This window comes from Zosterops lateralis (genome assembly GCF_965231275.1).
Source record: "Zosterops lateralis genome assembly, chromosome: 4".
NCBI lineage: Eukaryota > Metazoa > Chordata > Aves > Passeriformes > Zosteropidae > Zosterops > Zosterops lateralis.
The window spans coordinates 67,936,610-67,957,934 of NC_139765.1; the positions used below are offsets into that span (position 1 = coordinate 67,936,610).

Below are 21,325 nucleotides of genomic sequence, written 5' to 3' on the forward strand. Positions count from 1 at the left end.
GGTATTCTTCTTACGCACCTTCCCTTGTTTTCGGAGAATCTTAATTGTATTTCTGCTTTTGAAACTTTAAAATCTCCTAGTGTTGCGATAACTAGTGATGGAGTAGTTTGTTGCTCTTTGAGCCAGTCACAGGTGGGACGTCTTGCCGACTTTCGTTATCTCCCGTATCTCTTTTGTACCAGAGTAGCTGCAAAAAGGGCTCTTTATGTGATCCATTTAACTTCTAGTGAAACATCTCATTGTGTTTAGTTAAATAGAACTGTGTTTCCTTCCCTCATACTTGAGTTTGCGAGGATGGAGATTCGGGATCATGTTTCTCCAGGCTTTGACAGTAGACTGTTTTTACTACTTGAGAGGATTGCTTTGAGAGCCAAGGTGTTGATGTTTATTCTTTTATTCTGAATTGAGAGTGGATTCATGATGCTGAATACCTTATATTGCTCTCTGCTTTTGTCAAGAGTAAATACACAGATGATTTTTCTTAAATGTTACTTCTGTATTTCAAGACTATTTCTTAAGTCTCAGAGTATCATGAACCCAGTCCCATTCTTTCAAATTCCAATATTATTGTTTAAAAAAGTAGAAACTTAAGTACAATAAAAATTGGCTTAACTGCAAATGAGTCAATGTACATCAAATATTGAAAAATTAAGAGAAATAGTTTCCCTCTAAAAACTGTGTTATCTGTAGGTGCTGAAACCGAGAAGGAGGAGTGTTAAAGCATGTGAGTGTCACTGCAGACATGGGCTGTCCAAAGGCATAGGGCTGTTTATCTTGTCTCTGTTTTCTGTGTCCTTCCTAATTTTCTGGTGTGAGTATTATTTGTCCATCTGCTGGCTGATGCAGTTCATGTCATTATCGTGCCTTTTCATGTAAATGTGAAATATTAACTAGAAAAAAGTTTCTCTTAATGTTTCCATGTCAGCCTTGTTTCCTATGGAAATGAAGCCCAGGTGAGCCAGCTGTTTTTCCCTGCTTCCTACAACTTTTGGAAAAGTTTCTTGTGGGACAGTCCTGCTTGTCAGAGAGGCTCTGCCCCGGCTGGGAGCTCAGCCCCGTGTGGAGCTCGGTGCTGGATCAGCCCCGTGTGGGGCTCCGGGTCAGGATCAGCCCGGGGGTGACTCGGGGGCCGCGGCCGCGCCGCCTCCTCCTGCCCTCGGGCGTTTGGTGTCCGCACAAACGAGCTGGCAGAGCCATCGGAAAGGTTTGGGAGATAAGGAGCTGTACACGTTGCAGGTAGCGAGAAGTATTGCAACAGACCCGTTCTGGGATACAAAACAGAAACCTATTGTAAAACGAGGTTTTTGGTTTTTTCTTTTTACTCCACTGTTCACTGGGGAAAAGTGGATAATACAGCCTTGTGGTCAAAACCATAATGTGTCCAATTATGCTCCATCCCTTTCCTTTTTATCCCATCTTCTCTGGTTTGCTTTTATACAAGCAAACATCAGATACATCTTTAAAACAGAATTCTGAGTTCCTAAATTTAGTAAGAGCTCAAGTACTATAATGATTGTGGTAAATGGCCATGTTGTTAAAAGCTACATGTGTAGCTGGATATTTTGTTGAGAGTATTGGAACTGTGACATGCTGTTCCAGCATTTCTTTAAACATAGGCAACCCCTTCCCTCTTTGGTTAAGTACTGATTTCATAATAATACTGTTTTCAGATCAGTGCTTTTGGAATTCAAGTAGTTCTGAGATCTTGAGATCTGAGATTTTACAGTTGTAGGCATGCATTAGGGAGCCAAATGTGCTACTGCTTGTTTAAGCAATGCTGATCTGATTTCCATAAATCAGTGTCAGAGACATTTCTCCCTTGATGCTGTTGCCAGTCGCTGCCAGAGGCCAAGTCATGAATAGGTTCCCCACTGGTAAATTGTCACTGCCCAGATATGAACACTGATACTGTAAAGTTTTGCACACCCCTGTTTCTTCAGAAGTTCTGGACGAGCACCTTAAAAATTGTAATACAAAGTTTCATTTGGGTGGGTTAGACAGGATGTGAATCTGCCATTTTATTGTTTGGGAGATGGCAGAGGCAATAAACATATTTCAAATTAATCAAAATTAATACCAGAAGGACTCTACATTAGATTGGAATGCAGGTGTCTCACTGTCCACTCTAAAGAGATGCAGGGAATTGGTGAATACATCATCCAGTGCAAAATGTTAGAAAGGCAAAAGCAGGGGCAGCCATTGATGTTACTAATAAAAACAAAGTGATGGCTCTTCAGAAAGCATCACTTGCACTGGTGTCCTATCAATCCCACCTACACATGCATTTAACTTGCAGCATGTAAATAGGTGAAAATTACTTTTGGTTTTAAGAAATTAGTTTAGCCTGAAGTAACGGCCCAGGTGGTTTTAATTGCCTCTTGTGGTCCTACCTGGCCCACCTGACCCTGATACGTGTCAGCAGAACCCTTTTGCATTCTCAGCTGTAGTACCAGGAGTTAACTTAAGGCTGAAGAAGGTCTTTCCCCTCTGCTCAGTGCTTACCACGTCCAGGTGTGGATTCTCTGTTCCCAGGAAAGGTATTGACACACTGAAATAAGTCTGGTGGAAGATCACCAAGAACTCAGGGAAGCTGGAGGACTTGATATCTGAAGAGAAACAGGGAGAACTGGGTTCTTGATCTGTAAGAAGAGGGAGAAATCCTGTTACTGTCTTAAAATAAGTGAATGGGGAGAGCATAGTGGAGATGAAGTGGCTTCTCAAAGCTGTGCAGGGGTAGGGTGGAGAAAAACACAGCATGGGCCATGGCAATTTCCAGGTTGATATTAGGAAAAGCTTTTTCTCAGTGTGCCCAGAGGGGACCATTGCTTCTCTGTTCCTGGACATACTAAAGCCTTACCCAGGCCTCTGATCTACTTGGATCTCCTTGGAGCCAGGGCTGAAGTAGGTGCTCATCACAGTTTCCTCCTAATCAAAATTGTCCTGTGATTTTACCCTTTTGTGTTCAGTCTGTGTCACCTTTTGTGTCCTTAGCCAAATGAAAGCAAAGCTTAGAGGGCTGGAAACTCCAAAGATGTTAAAACTCTTACAAGAATGTTGGTTGAGTAGAAGGAGAGAGAAATTGTAGCCTTTGATAAGTTTTGATGATTGCAGCCTTTCTGCTATTATTTCCATTTGCTCTGCTGGCAGGGAGGTTTGTGCTACAGCTTAGTCAGCGCTACTCACTCTTCAGCTGCTGCTTGTGCTGAGTGCTGGAGATGCTGGGGAAACCTGGGCAGGGGTGAGGGAAGAAGGAAGCAGGTTGATGCCTTTTCCCAGTGAGGATAATCCAACATTGGAGCAGGTTGGGCAGAGGAGTTGGGCAGTTTCTTTCCTTGACACTTTTCAAGACTGAAACAGTCTTGTCTGAACTCAGAAGGTTGAATTACTTGAGGTCCCATCTAACCTGCATTTTCCTATGATAATGTAGTGGTAGTGGAAGGGGGAGTATTAGGAGATGTGTAGAAAGGTCAGTGGGGTGCAAAGGCATGCTGATGTACCAAGAACATACTTATTTTTAAGTTGGGGGTACTTTGTTTTCATCAGTCTTGATTTTTTTCCTTTCAGATGGACTTGTTTATGTTCAAGATCTTACATTCCTTGGGTTGTAGAAATTTCAAGATGCTTTTATTTCACAATTCATGCTGAAGACAACTTTTCAGAACAACACCCTTACAAAATTATTAGTTTTTACCTGTCAGGTCCATTCCTTAGTTCAAGAAAACATAAACCTTTATTCTGATGAGTCACGCATTTGTGAATTGAGTGAATATGGGTGGGCTGTGAAAAATGACTAAAATATCAACAGCAATTTAAAAGTACTTGTTTTCCTGTGGTTCTGCAGGTTTGCCTGGGTAACACAATGCCAGCTGAGCGCAAAAAGCCAGCAAATATGGAAGAAAAAGAACCTCAGCTAAATAATAAAGAAAAAGAATTTAGTGAAAGGCGACCAGTGAGCACCAGGGAGAAGCCAAAAGAAGATGTGAAGGTTGGCGTGAAGAGAGAGACTTTAAAGGTTCCTGAAGATAAAAAGAAAAAAATGGAAGAGGATAAAAGGAAGAAGGAAGACAAGGAGAGGAAGAAAAAAGAAGAGGATAAAGTAAAGGCAGAAGAAGAGCAAAAGAAGAAAGAAGAAGAAGAAAAAAAGAAACTTGAAGAAGAGGAGAAAAAGAAACAAGAGGAGGAGGAGAAAAAGAAACAAGAAGAAGAAGCTGCTCAACTGAAGTAAGTTATCTTTTAAAGGTTTAATTGTGCCAAATCTGGAGTTTTTATCAGGATTGTGGTCACAGTTACAAAAGATGCAGTGTTGGAGTAACTTTTAATAAGTTGCATAATAGTGTTACAAATTTTACATGCCTGTCTGATTGTGCTTTATATCTTCTAAGAGGTTTTGAGTTTTCACTTGTGACCTCTGTTACTTTGGTCTCTGTTATGGGAGTTTGAAAATGTTCTGCGTGTGATGACCATAGAGAGCACAATTGCCCAGCTGGCATCAGCCCCACACAGCCACTCCCTCCCCTCAACAGGATGGGGAAGAGAATAAAAGAGTAAAAGTGAGAAATCTCATGGGTTGACATAAAGACAGTTCAGTGGGTAAAGCAGAAGCTGTGCAGGCAAGCAAACCAAAACAAGGAATTAATTCCCCACTTCCCCAGCAATGCCCAGGACAGCAGGGCTCTGTTAAATGTAACAGTGACTTGGGAAGACAAATGCCATCACTCCTATCATCCCTGCCCTTCCTTCTTTCTCCAGACTGATGTGTTGACCATGATGTCATATGGACTGGAGTGTCCCTTGGGTCAGTTGGGGTCAGCTGTCCTGGCTGTGTTCACTCCCAATTCCTTGTGCAGCCCCAGACTGGTCCTGGGTGGGGGTGAGGAGCAGAAAAGGCCTTGACAGTGTGTGAGCCCTGCCCAGCAATAGTGAGAACACCCCTGTGTTGGCAGCACTGATTCCAGCACAAATACAGAACACAGCCTCATAAAGGACACTCTGATGAAAATTAACTCTGTCCCAGCCGAGACCAGAACTATAAAGAAACACAGATGCATTTAAGATAAAGTGTTATTGTCCAAAATTTTGGAATACAGACTATTAACAGGTCTACAGACCATACGTAACAGGAGCAAATCTCATGTGAGAAATGTCATTTCTTTCAATCAGTCACAGACAACTGATACCTGGATGGCAAACTCAGAATGTAACCTGGCAGTTTAATATGTGATATTAGCAAGACCAATTTCTTATTATGTGATCCAGCAGTAATACAGTATTGAAGCATCTTTAGACCAGTAAAGCTGAGATTCTGGCCATTCTGAGGTCTGAAATACTTAATTTCTAAGATTTAGGCAATGTCATAGTCACATTCTAGCTGGAACAGATATATTTCATCTATTCCAAATTTTCTATGTAATTTGTAATAACAATTTCTATGTAATTTGTAATAATAAGTTGTCTGGCAGTAAAAGATTTTCCTTAAATGTATAATACAGTAACCTGTTGAAAGGCTGTTTGCTCTTCAGTCAGAACTTCATCTCCATCTAGTAAATGGAGTTTCATGTTTATATTTTCAAAGTGTGTTGGGATTAATATGTTCTGCATAGAAATATTTGAGAAATTTTGTTTTGTAACAAGTAGTACTTGCCCTTTGCAACACAAAAATTAAACAGAGTTTCTGAAGCAGATGCTTTAGCTTTCTAGGATTAGCCTAGATATTTGAGAAGAGAGTGAGGTGAAGTTGTGTTGGAACTCTTGAAGGTTTTCCAACTGGGACTTTTTTTTCTCTGAACTGCTACCCTGAGATGAAGGCTTCATAACAAAACTGACTGATTTTTATGTCTCACAGGGAGAAAGAGGAAGCACATCAGCTCCATCAGGAGGCCTGGGAGCGCCATCAGGCAAGGAAGGAGCTCCGCAGCAAAAACCAGAACGCGCCGGAGAGTCGTCCAGAGGAAAACTTCTTCAGCAGGCTGGACTCCAGTCTGAAGAAGAACACAGCTTTTGTTAAGAAGCTAAAAACCATTACAGAGCAACAAAGGGACTCCTTGTCCCATGACTTTAATAGCCTGAATTTAAGCAAATACATTGCAGAAGCAGTGGCTTCCATTGTGGAGGCCAAACTGAAAATATCAGACGTGAACTGCGCTGTGCACTTGTGTTCCCTCTTTCACCAGCGATACGCTGATTTCGCTCCTTCATTGCTTCAGGCTTGGAAAAAACATTTTGAAGCAAGGAAAGAAGAGAAGACTCCCAACATTACCAAGTTAAGAACTGATCTGCGTTTCATTGCAGAATTGACAATAGTTGGGATTTTCACTGACAAGGAAGGTTTGTCTTTAATCTATGAGCAGCTTAAAAATATTATTAACGCTGATCGAGAGTCCCACACGCACGTTTCTGTGGTTATCAGCTTTTGTCGGCACTGTGGAGATGACATTGCTGGTTTGGTACCCAGGAAAGTAAAAACTGTTGCAGAGAAGTTTAACTTGAGCTTTCCTCCTAGTGAGATAATTAGCCCAGAGAAACAACAGCCCTTCCAGAATTTGTTGAAGGAATACTTTACATCTTTGACCAAACATCTGAAAAGGGACCACAGGGAGCTACAAAATATTGAAAGACAAAACAGGTGACCATTGAATGTTGCTTTTTACTTATGAATAAAAATTAGTTTATTTATGAAATGCCTAGATTTGCTGCAGTATTTCTGAACAAAGTCTGTTAGCGGTGTATAGAAGATAAGTGTGTTCTGCAGTGTTTCTAAAAAAAGTTGTAAATTTGTTCTGAATACTTGAAAAGCAGAGACAAAACAGACTCTTTGAGTATCTTTTAAAGGAAAGGGAAGTTGACCTTTAGCTGTAATTCTCTTTACTCTATTTGGTGTTGTTTCATTATCAGCATGAGACCAATTCTGCTTTCCCAGCTGGTACTGTCGTTTTCCAGTTGGCACGAGCTGATTTCTCCCTTTCCACCCACATGGATCTAACCAAACATATGCCACAATTGCTTTGGCTTGTTTACTTTTTTTAGTGTACCAGGATGAAGGAAAAAATAGGTTAAATTAAGAAGGTATCTGTTACACTCCAAGGTGGACAAATATATATTAAATAAATGTATTAAAATGTTGGAGGGCATAGACAATTTGATAAAAGTCCTCCTAAATATTTATATGTAGTACTAATATTGCAGGGTATGAATATGCAGACCTTGAGATCTGAATAATTTTATTCTGCCATGTTCACGTTGTTTAATAATTGTTGGCTTTAAAGCATCCTGAATTCTCATTACTGGAGCCAGCATAAACTCAAATGCTATTCTTAAAACAGTCATTTTTTTATTTATTCTGGAAGCATTTCAGTCAGATAGAAACAAACACATTGCTGTGTATAGACACATATTTCAGTTAAAAGGCTGGAACATCTCTGGACATCCATCCAGAGCCAAATGTATGCTTGGAATGCATTAAATTTTTATGTTTCCAAAGCAAGAATCCATTGTGCTGATGGGTTTTGTGCTGCAGTCCTATCTGGTCTCAGCTAAGTGTTGAATTTCACAGGATCATAAACTGACTTTTGAAGTACTGTTATTTCTACAAGTACCTTAGTAGTTCAAGGTTCATTACTAACTCAGGTGTAATTTTTTCAGAGTGAATGAATATGACACTTTATATTTTCACAACTATCATTGGTTCTGTGCACGTTGGTTCTGGCTGGTGTTTCAATGAGTGAGTGTTACACAGTCTCTATGATGGAAAACAGAGGGGAAAAACGTTTCTGAGAGGTATAAAATATGTTCAGAAACCAAGAAGCAGAAAGAATGTAAATGATCTGTGGGAGAGAGAAATATACTTTGATATTTACTTGTACAGCTGGATACAAATGAGTGGACAGAGCCTGAGCAGCCTGGTTTGGCCTCATCACTGAGCCTGTTTTGAGTGGATCAGACAAGGGCAGATGAGGCACCTCTGAGCACCTCATAATCTGAATTATCCCTTTGAACTTGGGTGCAAAGCTTTGTTTTGGGTGAGGAATGTGAAGAGCTATAATTTCTCACTGGATTAAGAGAACTCTGTTATTTCTCTCTCTGGACTTTAAGGTGTTTATTTTAACTCCTGAATAAAAGCTGAGGAATAAGTTTTGTTAAATAAGACATCCAAAAACTTTCCTAGCAGATTTTATCTGCTTACAACATCTGTAACAGATTTATGGCATTTGCTTGCTATAGAAGTGCAAGGCGTGAGGAGGGCAAGACATATTTACTGAGTAAGAAGTCTATGAGAATTACAGAAATCTTCCTAAACTGGGGAGTTTGGAAAAGTGATTGTGCAGTTGATTCCTTACTTGCTTTTAAATTACTTTTTTTTTTGTGGGTAGCAATTTTTTTGGGTGTTTTTGTTTGGTTGAGTTGGTTTTGGTTTTTTTAGAAAAAAAACCCCAATTGGATAAAGCAGTTCCTTGTGTATTAAAAATCTGATCCATTTTGCTGTAGTTTTTATTCACAGTGTCATTCGACAATCAATGAGGTGAATAGGGAGTGAGCTGTTCCTTTTTGTGCATCAACTGCATCACATGTTTAGGTTATGATATTTTGTCAGGTAAATAACTCATCAATTTATCTCTGTCAGGAGAATGACTGTGAAATAATTTAAGCTGTACAATTTGGTTGAATTAATTGAATATTGCTATGCTAAATTGACAGTGCTTTATTGCTGTGTTACCTGTGGAATCATTTAGGTAAAATTAAAGCAAACTCAAGCATTTCTTGAGTTGATAGTGGATAGTTAGGAGAAGCACCTTGAGTTACATTTTGACACCTGAAGGCACAACAAAACTTGTCAGGCTGTGTCATTGGAAGGAAACACCTTGATTCCCAAATTCTGGAGAGAGTTTTCCAAAGAAAAAGTGTTAGCTATGTAAGAAACTTATTTTGTCTAAATTAAGGATGTTTTTAAGATGTGCTGAACTTGCTTTGTGCTTTGAAGAGATGTAAAGTAAGACAAGTGTGTGCTGTACTTATAATTGTGTTCAGAGGTGAATACATGCTTTTTAAAGTTTGCTTCCTTTGCTTTAGCTTCTTTAAATTTGTTAACACTTCTTGGAAATGAAATTGAGAACTTGTCTTGTACTATTGTTACAGCACTTTGCTTTTTTTGGTTTTTAACAATAGCACAGAGCTTCAGTGCTCATGTTTATAAAGCTGCTGGTTTAAAATATGTATGCAATGGACAGTGGTTTCCATGGAAAAGCTATGAGTTGACACTTAATGTGTTTCCTGAATCCAAACTGAACTGCTGCACTTCCCAAATAGTCAGTGGTTATTTAATTTGTTACTTTTTCTTTGCTGTGCTTTGCAGGAGTAGACAATACATGTTAAATAAGTGTGTTTTGTCAGAGAAATTAAACTTTTGCCAGCATTAATGCTTCTTGCTCTTTAGCCAGACACCTGTGTCCACTTCTGGTTCTGAGCAGGGATTTTGTTGCTTACCCTGTGAATGTGTGCAAAGAAGACTTTTGTTTTACAATTAACCTGGAACAAGAAGACTGATATCCCTCCACTTACATTGCTTTAACTGTTTCAGAATTCTTATGCTACAAAATGCTTGTGTCTTTTGGCAAGACTGTGACTGTTTGCCTATTGCATAATAAAAGCCTAATGGTAATGGAATCCTGCAGATGATAATGTAATGATACAACCTGCTTTGGGAATTGAGGCATTTGCACCTTTTTTCAGACTTCTGGTGCTTTCATCTCAGTGCAGGGTGCCTGGTCAGTGGTTCCAGCACTTGTGAGCAGTGATTAGGTTCCTTCAAATGCAAGTTACTTTTGACAACAGATTTCAATTTTAATAATTATTATTAGAAACAAGTATGAATAGTTTTGTAAAAGAAAACAAAGAGCAGCTGAAGAAACAGCTGTAACTATTCATAGTTTGGACTGATAACCTTGAAATAGCTTGGTTTGTTGGAAAGTCAGTGGGCTGCTGGCAAGTTTTTTGACCTTCTTGGTGTTAATATCTCATGTAATCATTTAAACAATATGGAAATGGATTGTTACAGGTGCAAAGCAACTTTTATCCAGCTTGTTGAGAAAGTGGAATATTTTATTTTACTATGTAAGTCTTCTTAGGACTGTTACAGCCCAATTTTGGCAGAGAGTGAGTGTGCCTTTCTCTTTGGACACAGAAGCTGGAGCTTCTTTGATTGTACTGTCCTCAGTGGGATTGAAGTTGGAAATTCAGTGTGTTTTGGAAAAATAATAGTGTCACTTCAATGTTTGCTGTTGTGGTCTAAAATTGTTACAGTTCCCTCAAAGAGGGCAGGTTAGCTTTGCTCAGAGAAATGCCTAATGGTTCAGCATAGCTCAGATCTATTTTGAGGAAAAAGGTGGTCTTACTGTGAGTTTGGTTTTTGTAGACGCATCCTCCACTCCAAAGGAGAGCTGAGTGAAGATCGCCACAAGCAATATGAGGAATTTGCAATGTCCTATCAGAAGCTGTTGGCAAATTCTCAGTCTCTGGCTGATCTTTTGGATGAGAACATGCCTGACCTCCCCCAAGAGAAACCAACACCTGAGGGTAAGCCAGGTTCTAAAGCAAGTCAACAGAACCCTGGAATCAGCTGGGATGTGGTGGAAAAACTAACCAAACCCTCTAACCACTGTGTTCTTTCTGCTGGTTTCATTTCATTCAGCCTTTCCTCCTGAAGGGTATCAGTTATTGAATAATACATTTATTTTTTTTTAATTTTAGTAATTATGCCTAGTATGTAACCATAACTATTGTATATTCTGTGTAGTGATGGAAACCTAAGTAATACCTCTTTAGGTTTGTTTCTGGGGATGAAGTAACAAATGGAAAATTAAAAATGTTTTTAACCTGATCCTTTCCTTTAATATTTTGCAGTTTTTAGTATTTAAAAACTGTTAAGAGTTTTAAAAGCTGATACTGTTAAAAAATACGTTTAAAGTCTATTTTGGGCCATGATGTTATGGGCAGGAACATACTGTTAAGCCAGATAAGTCACTGAGTGTGGCTGTGTGGCCTCCTGAGCAGAAGGGCAGCTTTCAATGCCTTTAAATCTAAACTTTGAGGCTCATTGAGATGTTGTTGAAATCATGAGTAACTTTTGCCTTAAATTACCTTAAACTTGAAAGAGCTGTATTTCTTGAACGCCTCTAAATATTAAGTTGTTCTTTTTAAACTTCATTCTTAAAACTCAGTGGGATACAGTTCATCATACTCAAAGTGATTACTTTTGATGCTAATGTTGTTAAAGTCTGTTACAACTTTCTAATACCATATAATGTGCAGCTTACTTTTTCTTGATTTGACTTCCTCTGATTCTGTCTGTTTTTTCAATCAAAATGAAATTTAGGATTTTAAGATAATTTCTTGATATGTTTAATATTAAGACTGAATTGTTAAAAACACTTTAAAGTATGTGTTGAAATATTTCGGTGAAAATAGAGGTAGTAATAGATAGTTTAACACCTTCCTAAAAGGATTCTTAATCCCTCCCAATAGAAGATTGTAAATTTGTGTAAATAACTTTCTTATGCTTTCACTGTTTTTTGCAGAACATGGACCTGGTATTGATATTTTCACACCAGGAAAGCCTGGAGAATATGACCTGGAGGGGGGTATCTGGGAAGATGAAGATGCAAGAAACTTCTATGAGAATCTCATTGACTTGAAGGCTTTTGTGCCAGCAATTTTGTTTAAAGATAATGAAAAATATTCCCAGAACAAGGATTCCAGCAAAGATGAATCAAGAGGTAGGATGCTTAGATGACTGTTTTCTTCAACATATCTTCTCCAACAGATGAACAAACTTGATAGAAGTAATGAGTCTCTGATGAAATAATCTGTGGTAATCAGGACAGTACACAAGTTTGGATGAATTTTTGGGGAATAAACTAGGTGAGGTAGGGATTATATCTGGTTATCAAGGAAGAAAAAACATAAATTCATTTTAATATTGTTAGAATTATAAATTTCAAGTAATTGGAAGTTAACCAGGGTGAATAAATGCCAACTTTTCTGTGAGAAATGGGAAGAGTTTTCCCTTTTTTGCAGATTGTTAGTGTTTGGAGGTTTTTTTCACTGTTACTTTGTTAATAAATTATTAATGGTATGTGACTTAGTCAGCCTAAAATTTCTTTAGATTAGAAGGCCTGGGTGGTTCCTCACTTCTGACACAGCTCTCAGTTCACAACCAGGCATGTGTAAACTTCAGGTGCAATGGGATAAAATCACCATCCCTGGCTCAAAATGTAGAAGATGCATGTTTGGAGAATTCTGACCTTTCACTATGACGACCTGTAGATACTGGACTCTCTGTCTTGCTATTTTAAAATAACTGGAAAAGTAGCTGAGAAATCTGGTGTGAATAGTGTTCATCTACTTTGACCAAAAGGTTGAACTGGAGATATCACCAAAGTCCATTCCAGACTAATTTTGTCTGTGTTTCTAAACATGTTGCTTGTTTGTGGGTCTGTATTTCCATATGATGTGTGCACTGTTTAGAAGTTTTCGCACTTGGCTTTGAAAAATTTTAGAATTTTATTAAGCTTATCTGCCTTGAAATTTATTTTTTTTTAAATGAAGCATAGTCTGCAAATGTGATTGGAAGGAGGCCTGAAATAACAGTAAAATTCTGTAGATAATAATCTCTTGGAAAAATGTTCAGTGTTGGACCAGTGTTGGGGTCCAAGAAAAATATTAACTATTCTTTTCTGAATTTTTATCAGATTCAGAGATTGTGTTCAAGGAAACTAATAATCTTTATTTGATCATTTATGTAGCATGTTATTTCATCAACACCTTCCTCCTGTTCTGCTTTTTCCTTTCTTTTCTTCATCTGTATAAAAGATTCTCCATTAAGACACTAAAGAGATATAGGTTTAGCAGCATTAATCTTCCTGCATTCTAATAATGACTGTGTATATTTAACAGTTTGTTAGTATTTATTTGATATTTCTACTTGTAAATAGATTCAAAAGATGCCAAAGATAATAAAGAAGCAGCTGGGAATGAGGATCTGGAATTGGAGCTGGAGAACCTGGATATTAATGATGATGCACTGGAGTTGGACTGTGGAGATGAGGCAGAAGATCTTACAAAGAAGCTTCTTGATGAGCAAGGTAAAAAGAGTTGGTTTTAAGAATTCTTTTTCTTACTGATTTGGTTTTTTTTAACTTGTTTGTTTTAGTGTGTGGATTTGTAGAGTGCATTCAGGGCAATTTATTTATTTGTTTATTTATTTCTTTATGAAGCTAATAGCTGGAAACTGCTAGGATTGTGACAAATGTTTCTGTAGCAAGTCATTCAGATACAAGTGAAAATTATTTTAAAAATGTTTATGTAATGAAAGTTACCGGTTCCTTCACACAACTTATAAAAGTTAACAAATGTAAAGGCAGTTGCCTGAAGCGTGACTTCAAAGAGGAGTGAATACTTTACAACTAAACATTACAAATGCTCTGTTTGGAGAATGTGTTCATAAATGATTATATTTCATAGCTTAAAGATGTCTGCTGCTTGTTTATTTCCCTCTTTTAGAACAAGAGGATGAAGAAGCCAGTACTGGATCTCATTTAAAACTCATTGTAGATGCTTTTCTTCAGCAGCTTCCAAACTGTGTCAACAGAGACCTCATAGACAAGGTACGGTTATAGTTTCAATTTTTTGCACTCTTAAAAGCCATAATGCTTGATCAGATAGGTAGGAAATAAAGATTTCAAACTTTGGAGTCTGACAGTAGCTGAATTAAATTTTAATCAGTCTGTATTCCTCTCAGTGAACATGTTTTCTATGCCAATTCTAGACAAAAGTGAAGAGTTTTCTTTATGGTTATGTTTTAAGCAGTTGCATGTAGTAGGAATAGCTCTGTAAAAGCTGTGCTCAAACACCATTTTCTGTTGCTTTGTGTTGAAAACCCACTACATTAAAGTGAAGTACTGCATTAACTTTCCTCTTTACAGGCAGCAATGGATTTTTGCATGAATATGAATACAAAAGCCAACAGAAGAAAACTGGTACGAGCACTTTTCATAGTTCCTAGACAAAGGTAAGAACAGAAGGGGACCAAGCTGGATCCACCCATTTATTATTTAATTTAGCATGTGCATGTATTTTTTAAAACCAGTGTATAATCCATTTTTTTTATTCCTGATGTGCACTTTTGGAGTGGCTTATGCTGAAGCACAAAAGAAATATTTAGAATCAATGATTCACACCACAGTATTTTGTCAAAAAATAAGGGTTTTAATAAGGATTTTTTTTCTGTTACTTGGTGTTTACAGCAGATCTCTTTTCATTACCTTTTTTTTTAACTGTGAAAATAACAGCAAAACCTACCTAATACCAAAAAGGGAGGATTTATATCATTCAGGACAACTTGCACTCTTTTGTGTTAGATCTTGTGGACAGTGAGAGCCACAATATAGTTTGGAAGGAGGATTTTTTTGGTGATATGTTAATTCTGATGCAGTACATTAGAACTGCCTTGTGCCTTCTGCAACAGCCAGTTCTAGGCCAGCCCCTTTGAGCCTGCCCTCTTTTGTCTCTGTACATCTGCCTGTGTAAAGCTCTTGCTGTTTCTCCTTGCCTCTGTAAACAGATTTCCTGCACTTACTGGAAGAGTCCTGCTTCCAAAAATGGTTGCAAATATTCAAATAAAAACACTGAATTCATTGGAGGAATAATATATTTCTCTGTTCTCTGGTAGATTTGAACCTTAAATAAGTGAAATTATGAAGAAGTCACTTTTCTTGCTTCACCTTGCCCTGTTTCTCATGATAAGCTGTTTTGATGCTGAATTTAATTTAAAGTGAACATGATAATTTTGGAATTCTTGTTAAGCGTTTACACTGCTTTGATTCCATTACCTTTTAACACTGGGGGGAAAACCATAGCTTGAGTATCTGTTTTGTCTCAACACATGTGTAGACTGGATTTGAATAAACAGACTTTGGTGCTTTGTTTTCCTTAAGTTTAATCACTGCTTGCCCTGTGTTTTCAGGCTTAATTCAGCCTATTTCTCCATCCCATCTGTAATAAGCATCTGCTGTGCTAATAACCCTGTTCTCTTGCTGTGTGCAAACCAATGGTTTGTTTGCTGACTGAGGCATTAACCTGACTCCACGGTGAAACAGTGCACATAATCTTTCATTCTCTTGTGTATTCTTGCCTCTAAAACTTAGGGGTTTGACCTCAGTGTTTGGAGACTTTGACAGAGGCCTAATTGGTCCTAATGTATGAGTTAATGACAGAAGAGGCAGAGAGCTGATGATCTTCTGTGTTAGATGTAACAAGGTGCTCTCCAGACCAAATGTAGGTTGCAGAGGAAGTAACATTTCTGTTTATCAGCCTGCTGGCAATCATGAAATGCATCAAAACACAATGTGAGAAGAATTTCTTTTTCACAGCTACAGCAATGTAAATCAGCCAGAGCACTTAGACTTCTGTCTTCTGCTCGGCCATAATAGAAAACTTTCAGTACTTGTAAAAAGGAAGTGGCTTTTTGGCTGGTCTGTGACCTTACAGTAATGTTTGTACCACTGCCCTGTGTTGTTTCCTGGTGCTGTAGGTTCCAGATTGCTGGAATTGATTATTAACTCTTGGAACCTCTTTGAAAATCCTTCATTCTCTTTGCATAATCTGCGAAATTGTGCTAGGTGACAGTGTTCTGGAGGAACTCGTAGATGTGCACAGCAAAAGGAGATACTTTCAAACAGGGACAGTAGGATAAGGCTTGTAAATTCAGCAGTGTGATTTCACAGATGTCATGAAAGCACAAGTTAAATTCCTGATATATTGCACTGTTAAAAAAGCTGTCTGTGATCAGGCTGTACTATAAACAGAGTTAAGAAACTGCTGGAAGGATACATAATTTCCTCATTGACATTGATTTGTCATCTTCCCAGTGGTAATTCCATTGCCCTACAGATTTGTATTAAAAGTATTTGTAATTTTAAAAATATTAATTTTTCTGATAGAACTCAACAGAGCAGCAGAGATGGTGAGATTGCCTCGAGGAGCTGTTACTTCCAGGATGGTTCTCATCTCCAGTAATTGGAGCTAACATTAAAATGAATGGCTCAGCTGATCTTCTCACTGTTGGTCTTTAATTATAATTATGAATTTTTCCTAATATTAAGAAGCACTAACATTTGATTTACGATTTTTTTTTTTTAGTTCCTTTTCCTGCTGTCTGCTCTGGGACCTACTTGACTAATGAATACTCAAGCTACCTTGATTCTTTTAAGATCTTCTAAGTTCAGTTGTGTTTGTGTGCCTCCATTGGTAACCCCATCTCTGGGCTACTCAGCTGGAGAAACAGGATGTTGACTGAGCTGCTTGTTCTGAACACAAGCAGGTGGAATGTAAATACCAGCTGAACTGCCCATAGATGCAGACAGTTTGAAAGGGCAACCTATCCCATATTTAAGTAAACTGTATAGCTGCAGTTGGTAAAAGAGCAGTTCTGCTGTGTGTCTTCAAGTCAACATTCATAATCCTTTCTGATGTAGAAAATTCTCTATATTCTGTAACACACTGCTGTGAGCTTTGTGTACTGTACATTTACAATGATTTTGCTCTGTGTATCGCTTCACTGAGCCATAATGATATGGTTTTACCTTCCATTATTGTTGTTCCATATTTGTTTTTACTAATCCAGGAATTTTTGCAGTATCTCTCCGGGATACTGTGGGAGAAGAATGCTTGGTATGCTAATATTCTTGAGGAGGGTTTTTTGTGAGAGCTTCAGCAGAGCAGTGTCTTTGAGGATGCAGATAAAGCAGTATGTTTTCCAAAAGCATTTAATTTCCAAGCATATCAGTTAATGCTGTTTACGTTGAGCTGCTTTATTTGCAGCCATAATGAGGTATTTCAATGGCAGAATAAGTTCTCTTTCTTCTCCTGAGATCACTTTTGGGAAATGTGCAGGCACAACAGTTTCATCAAGAAAGTGTAAAACTGTTTTTTTGTTTGAGGTATAAAACAGACACTGTGAAATCAAAGTCATTATGTGGTGTTGCCAGGGAGCTTTCTTGCTGCCACTAGGGTTGGATAGATTGGGACAAATCAGGATTCTTTAGGACATAAAACTTAATTTGACAAAAAAGGCCATTTCTTCCTCAACTCACTGTACATCAGTGTTAGAATACATCTTTGCCCTGCTCTGTTGAATACTGATGAATGGATCACATTTACATTTTCAGCTGTGATTTGAACCTCCAACCCAACAGAACAGAAGGCCTTTTAAAAGATTTTTCAATGCCAGTGTACGAGTGGCTTTCACATTTGCATTGGAGGATTGATTTAAAACTAAATATTAGCCTTTTAATCCAGGACTCCAGACAGTGATTTAACCCATACTGCTCACAGCTTTAGGACTTTTGTGTAGTTCTTTGCTGCCTGACTGAACTATCTTCCTCTACACAGAATTATTTAGGTTTACCAGAATACAATGCAATTTTGTAAATTATTTTCTTTTACTTCAATATGAGAAGTCTGAAATCTTTTCTTTGGCTTTAAATTCCAAACAATTCTAGATAAATGTTAAGCAGTAGATAGGGGCCTGGTTTGGCTTAAGATATTTTTTGATGTCCCATCTATGGTGATCTGTGAATTTGCAAGTTACCTGCAGTAAGAGATCAGTTATTCATGTGGAGGTTTTTAGTGTTATTATTGGTTGTTCTTAATTCAGAAGTTAGCTGCTTCTTAAGTGCTAGATAGCTGTGCACATTTTAACTCAAAAGCTGCAAGCCTCCAGTGTATTTACCATCAGCTTTTCATCCTGAGGTTTCTCTGTACCAAGGTCCTTTTTGTTCAGTTGAATTTAGCAGTGTTTCAGTGGCCTGTTTCAGTTGAGGATAAAATTGAGGGATGTGCTTGAGATCAAGGAGTTTTATGTTCTGGCAAAGAAATAAAGGCCAAAAGTGCTTCCCTGGTAACATTCCAATTCCACATCATCCTTCTCTTCCACTGAGCAGTGTGGGTGGCACTTAGTACCTGTTCAGGCCCTGTGAATACACTGCTTTTATCCATTATGATTATGCTTGTTCTGGCTCCATTGCTTCATTCTTTAAGCTGTCTTGTAGAAGCACAGAAATTAGGAAATGTACAAAATGCCCCCTTCACTCTTCCTGGGCATAAAATTTTGGATGCATCCATTTTAGAGAGATTGCAGTTAGGACTTGGAGAAGTTTTTTCTGTAAGTTGGTTTATGATTGGTTTTTTTGTTTGGGCTTTTTTAAATAAACTGACATTTTAAATGGTAGAAAAAAGATGTGCTCTTAGAGGTTTTAGTGACATGTGGCTCATGTGAGCCTGAGATCCAGAGCTGACTCGATTTCAGTCCATGCTATGTGGTCTGAAGGACAATGGTCAGAAGTGGTGCTTTTTACTGTGGTGGTGAATATTCAGGGTGCTCAACATGGACTTCAGAGAGTGACTGACTCAGCCCTGATGCCAGATCTTGCTTCGTAATCAGAAGAGCAGGAAGAGAAAGGGTTTGTGGGGTTTAAAGTTCTTTCCCGCTTCTCAAGAGAAAGAAATGCTTTTGAAGGGAACAAAGCACTGCATGTACCAGTAGATGGTGCCACTGATACTGGAATATCTGCACTGCTGAACATGAATTTTTGTCTCCCCTGAGAGGGAACTAACTCAATCTCTGCCAGTTTGAACATAATTAACTCAAGGCTTTTCCTTATTGTATTTCACCTATTTAGAAATACCCAGTCTTAGTTTGCTTCCCCATGAAGAAACCTTTTGTGTCCTGCAAGGGAATATCAACAATGTGCTCTAAGACTTTAATTTTCCCCCAGGTATACTCAGTTTACAGAGATGAAATTATTAGCTCTCAGCAGGCAGGTACTTGTTGAGACCAGAAAAAAACTTTCTGGTATTTGTCTTAAAAGAGTTGCCATCCAGAAATCCCCTCAGTTAAAGACACTCTCTTAGTTCAGCCACAGTCCTCTCTTAGTTTAGCTCTTGTGGGTGGATGTGAAGTAGTGAGACTTTCACTTCTCTCAGAGTTAATGGCTAAATGCTTAATAGCATGGTAGTAATTTGCTGTGGGCAGTCAGCCTTGACTGTGTGTTCCAATAAGCTTGAAAAATGTAAATACTGCTTCAGTTATTGATTAACAAAAGAGATAAAAATTGTTAAATAGGTAACTGAGAGACTCACAATGTTTCACCAGGAGTCTTGTGTCTTATCAGGAGGCTGCCTGGTTATGCTTTTTGGGGGGAAGTATATTCTGATGCTTCTAACCTACAATTTAAATAAATACATAATTGTCTCTTTTTCTGTAAGTGGGTATTAAATGTCTTAGAAATGGGCTCCAGTGACACAGGATCAGAAAGGAGAAAGGAGGCAGTTGTGATGACTTTGTTTTGCTGTTTTTGTCTTGATGCTTTGTGCCAAGGCAAGCTCTATGTATCAACTGTGCTTTTAGATTTTTTTGGTCAGCATATTTTTTCTTTTCCTTTCCTGAGCAGTAGGGAAAACCTTAATCCTTCATAAAGTGTGAACTCAAGATGCATTTTTCCCTTACAGGCAATTTCTCACTAGAAACATGCAAATTTAGGATGTTCCTCTCCACTTACTTTGGCTTGTTCTAGGGCTCATCTGTTTACTGCATTCACTTAACATTCTGAAAATAAACTGAAAATACTTCCTCCAGCTTGTTAAATGATATTATGAGGCCTCAGAGTACAGTTGGATTTTCTGCATTTAAAACTGATATATACACAGCTGGTTTGAATAAATGTGCAAAGGAAATGGGTGTGAAGGAATGTAATTAAGGCAAGAGAGAAGGAAATAAGGAAATTTTATAGAAAACTTGGAAATATTATAATTTGTGGGAGTACTAGCAGAGTTCTTGAGAAAAGGGTGGCCACATCACTTCTGCTCAGCTTTGTTTTATGTGATAACTACTACACTGATTTAGAAGTTTCCCACCTTAAAAGTACAGATATTTTCTGCCTTCCTGGTTATGTCTGCTGCTTTTCAGAAAAAAATAATAATACCTTGCCATAACCTATGGTCTTGTCTGCAAGAACCTTTTTTTGCATTTTGAGATGGATCTCAATTTTCTTTCTGTTTGATAATTTATTGAAGGTCAAATTCTGTAGTTGATGGTATTCAGCATTTTACCTGTGGCAGGAGTTAAAGAGGAAATGAACTGTGAAGTATTCCAACAGGATATGAGGGTTTACTTTCTTGTATTATTTTTAAATGGTATTACATTCTGAAGTGGGCCAAAAAAATTGCATGTATGTAGTTCTATCAGTGTATTGATTCTTTTCACAAATAAAATGGTACCCATATGTGTACACAGAAATACATTTTCATCTATAAATTGTCTGTTTTATCCTCTCCTTTGTTTGCAGATTGGATTTGCTACCATTTTATGCAAGACTGGTTGCCACGTTGCATCCCTGTATGTCTGATGTAGCAGACGATCTCTGTTCCATGCTGAAAGGGGATTTCAGGTTCCATGTATGTTTTGGTGATTCAGTTTATTACTGAAACTAGATTAGCCAATCTCATAAATCATCTTTTGGGGAAAAAACTCCATTTTGTATTGTGTAGATACTACTTCTAAAACTCAGTGAATATTTTTCTGTCAGCTTAGCAGTTCTAGAAAAAAGAAGAGAAATTTTTGTAACTTTGTAAGTCCTTGTAAAAGAGAAGTTTTTGCAATGTTCCATATATGCTTACATATTTATTTAAATGAACTGTACAACAGAAGTTACAAAAATTAGAAACTCTGCTCCATCCGCGTTAAGAGTTTCCTGTAAATTAATAACTTGCTTTTGAAATGAGACCTGACCTACTCTAACATTTCCCACTACAAGACTACTATTGTACTGATCACTATTATCATAGAGTTTTTAATTCCAGTTAGATTTTACAATTTTCATCTCTCAAAATTTTCCACACAAATATATTTTTCAGTGTTGTCTCCTTCGCTTTTATTTTAGTGTTGTAATCAAACTCATTATGATGCACAGTGGTGATTCCTTCAGCATTTTCTGAGTTTTATGGCACAGATTTCAATTTTTTTTTCCAATATTGACATTAAAAATGTGTATAAATTCCTCAGACTTGCTTCACTCTTAACTATGTTAAGTTAACTTTCTCAGAAAAACTTTCTTCTGTTGGGGAAATACAATTTTCTATTTTGCAGATTATGGTTAGACATAGATACATATTTGTGTTTTGTTCTTAATTTTATGCTGAATGTCAGTAATTTTAAAAGTCTTCACATTACTCAATCTGACTTGAAAAAGCCATCAATGTTTAATATTTCCTTGAGGAC

General features: G+C 37.7%; 1 protein-coding gene and 1 long non-coding RNA gene across 3 annotated transcripts in view; both read left to right on the forward strand.

Annotated features, from left to right (window-relative positions):
* The window catches only part of LOC310909031, a 264,699-nt gene that overhangs the window by 198,238 nt on the left and 45,136 nt on the right, over nt 1-21,325 (forward strand). The gene's annotated exons all lie outside the window — the stretch shown is intronic.
* UPF2 (UPF2 regulator of nonsense mediated mRNA decay) overlaps nt 1-21,325 on the forward strand; it is a gene marked incomplete at its 3' end in the record, with an annotated part of 53,302 nt that overhangs the window by 917 nt on the left and 31,060 nt on the right. For both annotated transcript variants that reach the window (XM_083859302.1, XM_083859303.1), the window contains exons 2-9: nt 3,842-4,221; nt 5,843-6,622; nt 10,406-10,566; nt 11,568-11,765; nt 12,984-13,133; nt 13,552-13,655; nt 13,974-14,059; nt 20,394-20,502. In XM_083859302.1, coding sequence (XP_083715428.1) covers nt 3,860-4,221; nt 5,843-6,622; nt 10,406-10,566; nt 11,568-11,765; nt 12,984-13,133; nt 13,552-13,655; nt 13,974-14,059; nt 20,394-20,502 — 1,950 coding nt within the window. In that variant the 5' untranslated portion in view covers nt 3,842-3,859. The remainder of the gene's footprint in view (nt 1-3,841; nt 4,222-5,842; nt 6,623-10,405; nt 10,567-11,567; nt 11,766-12,983; nt 13,134-13,551; nt 13,656-13,973; nt 14,060-20,393; nt 20,503-21,325) is intronic.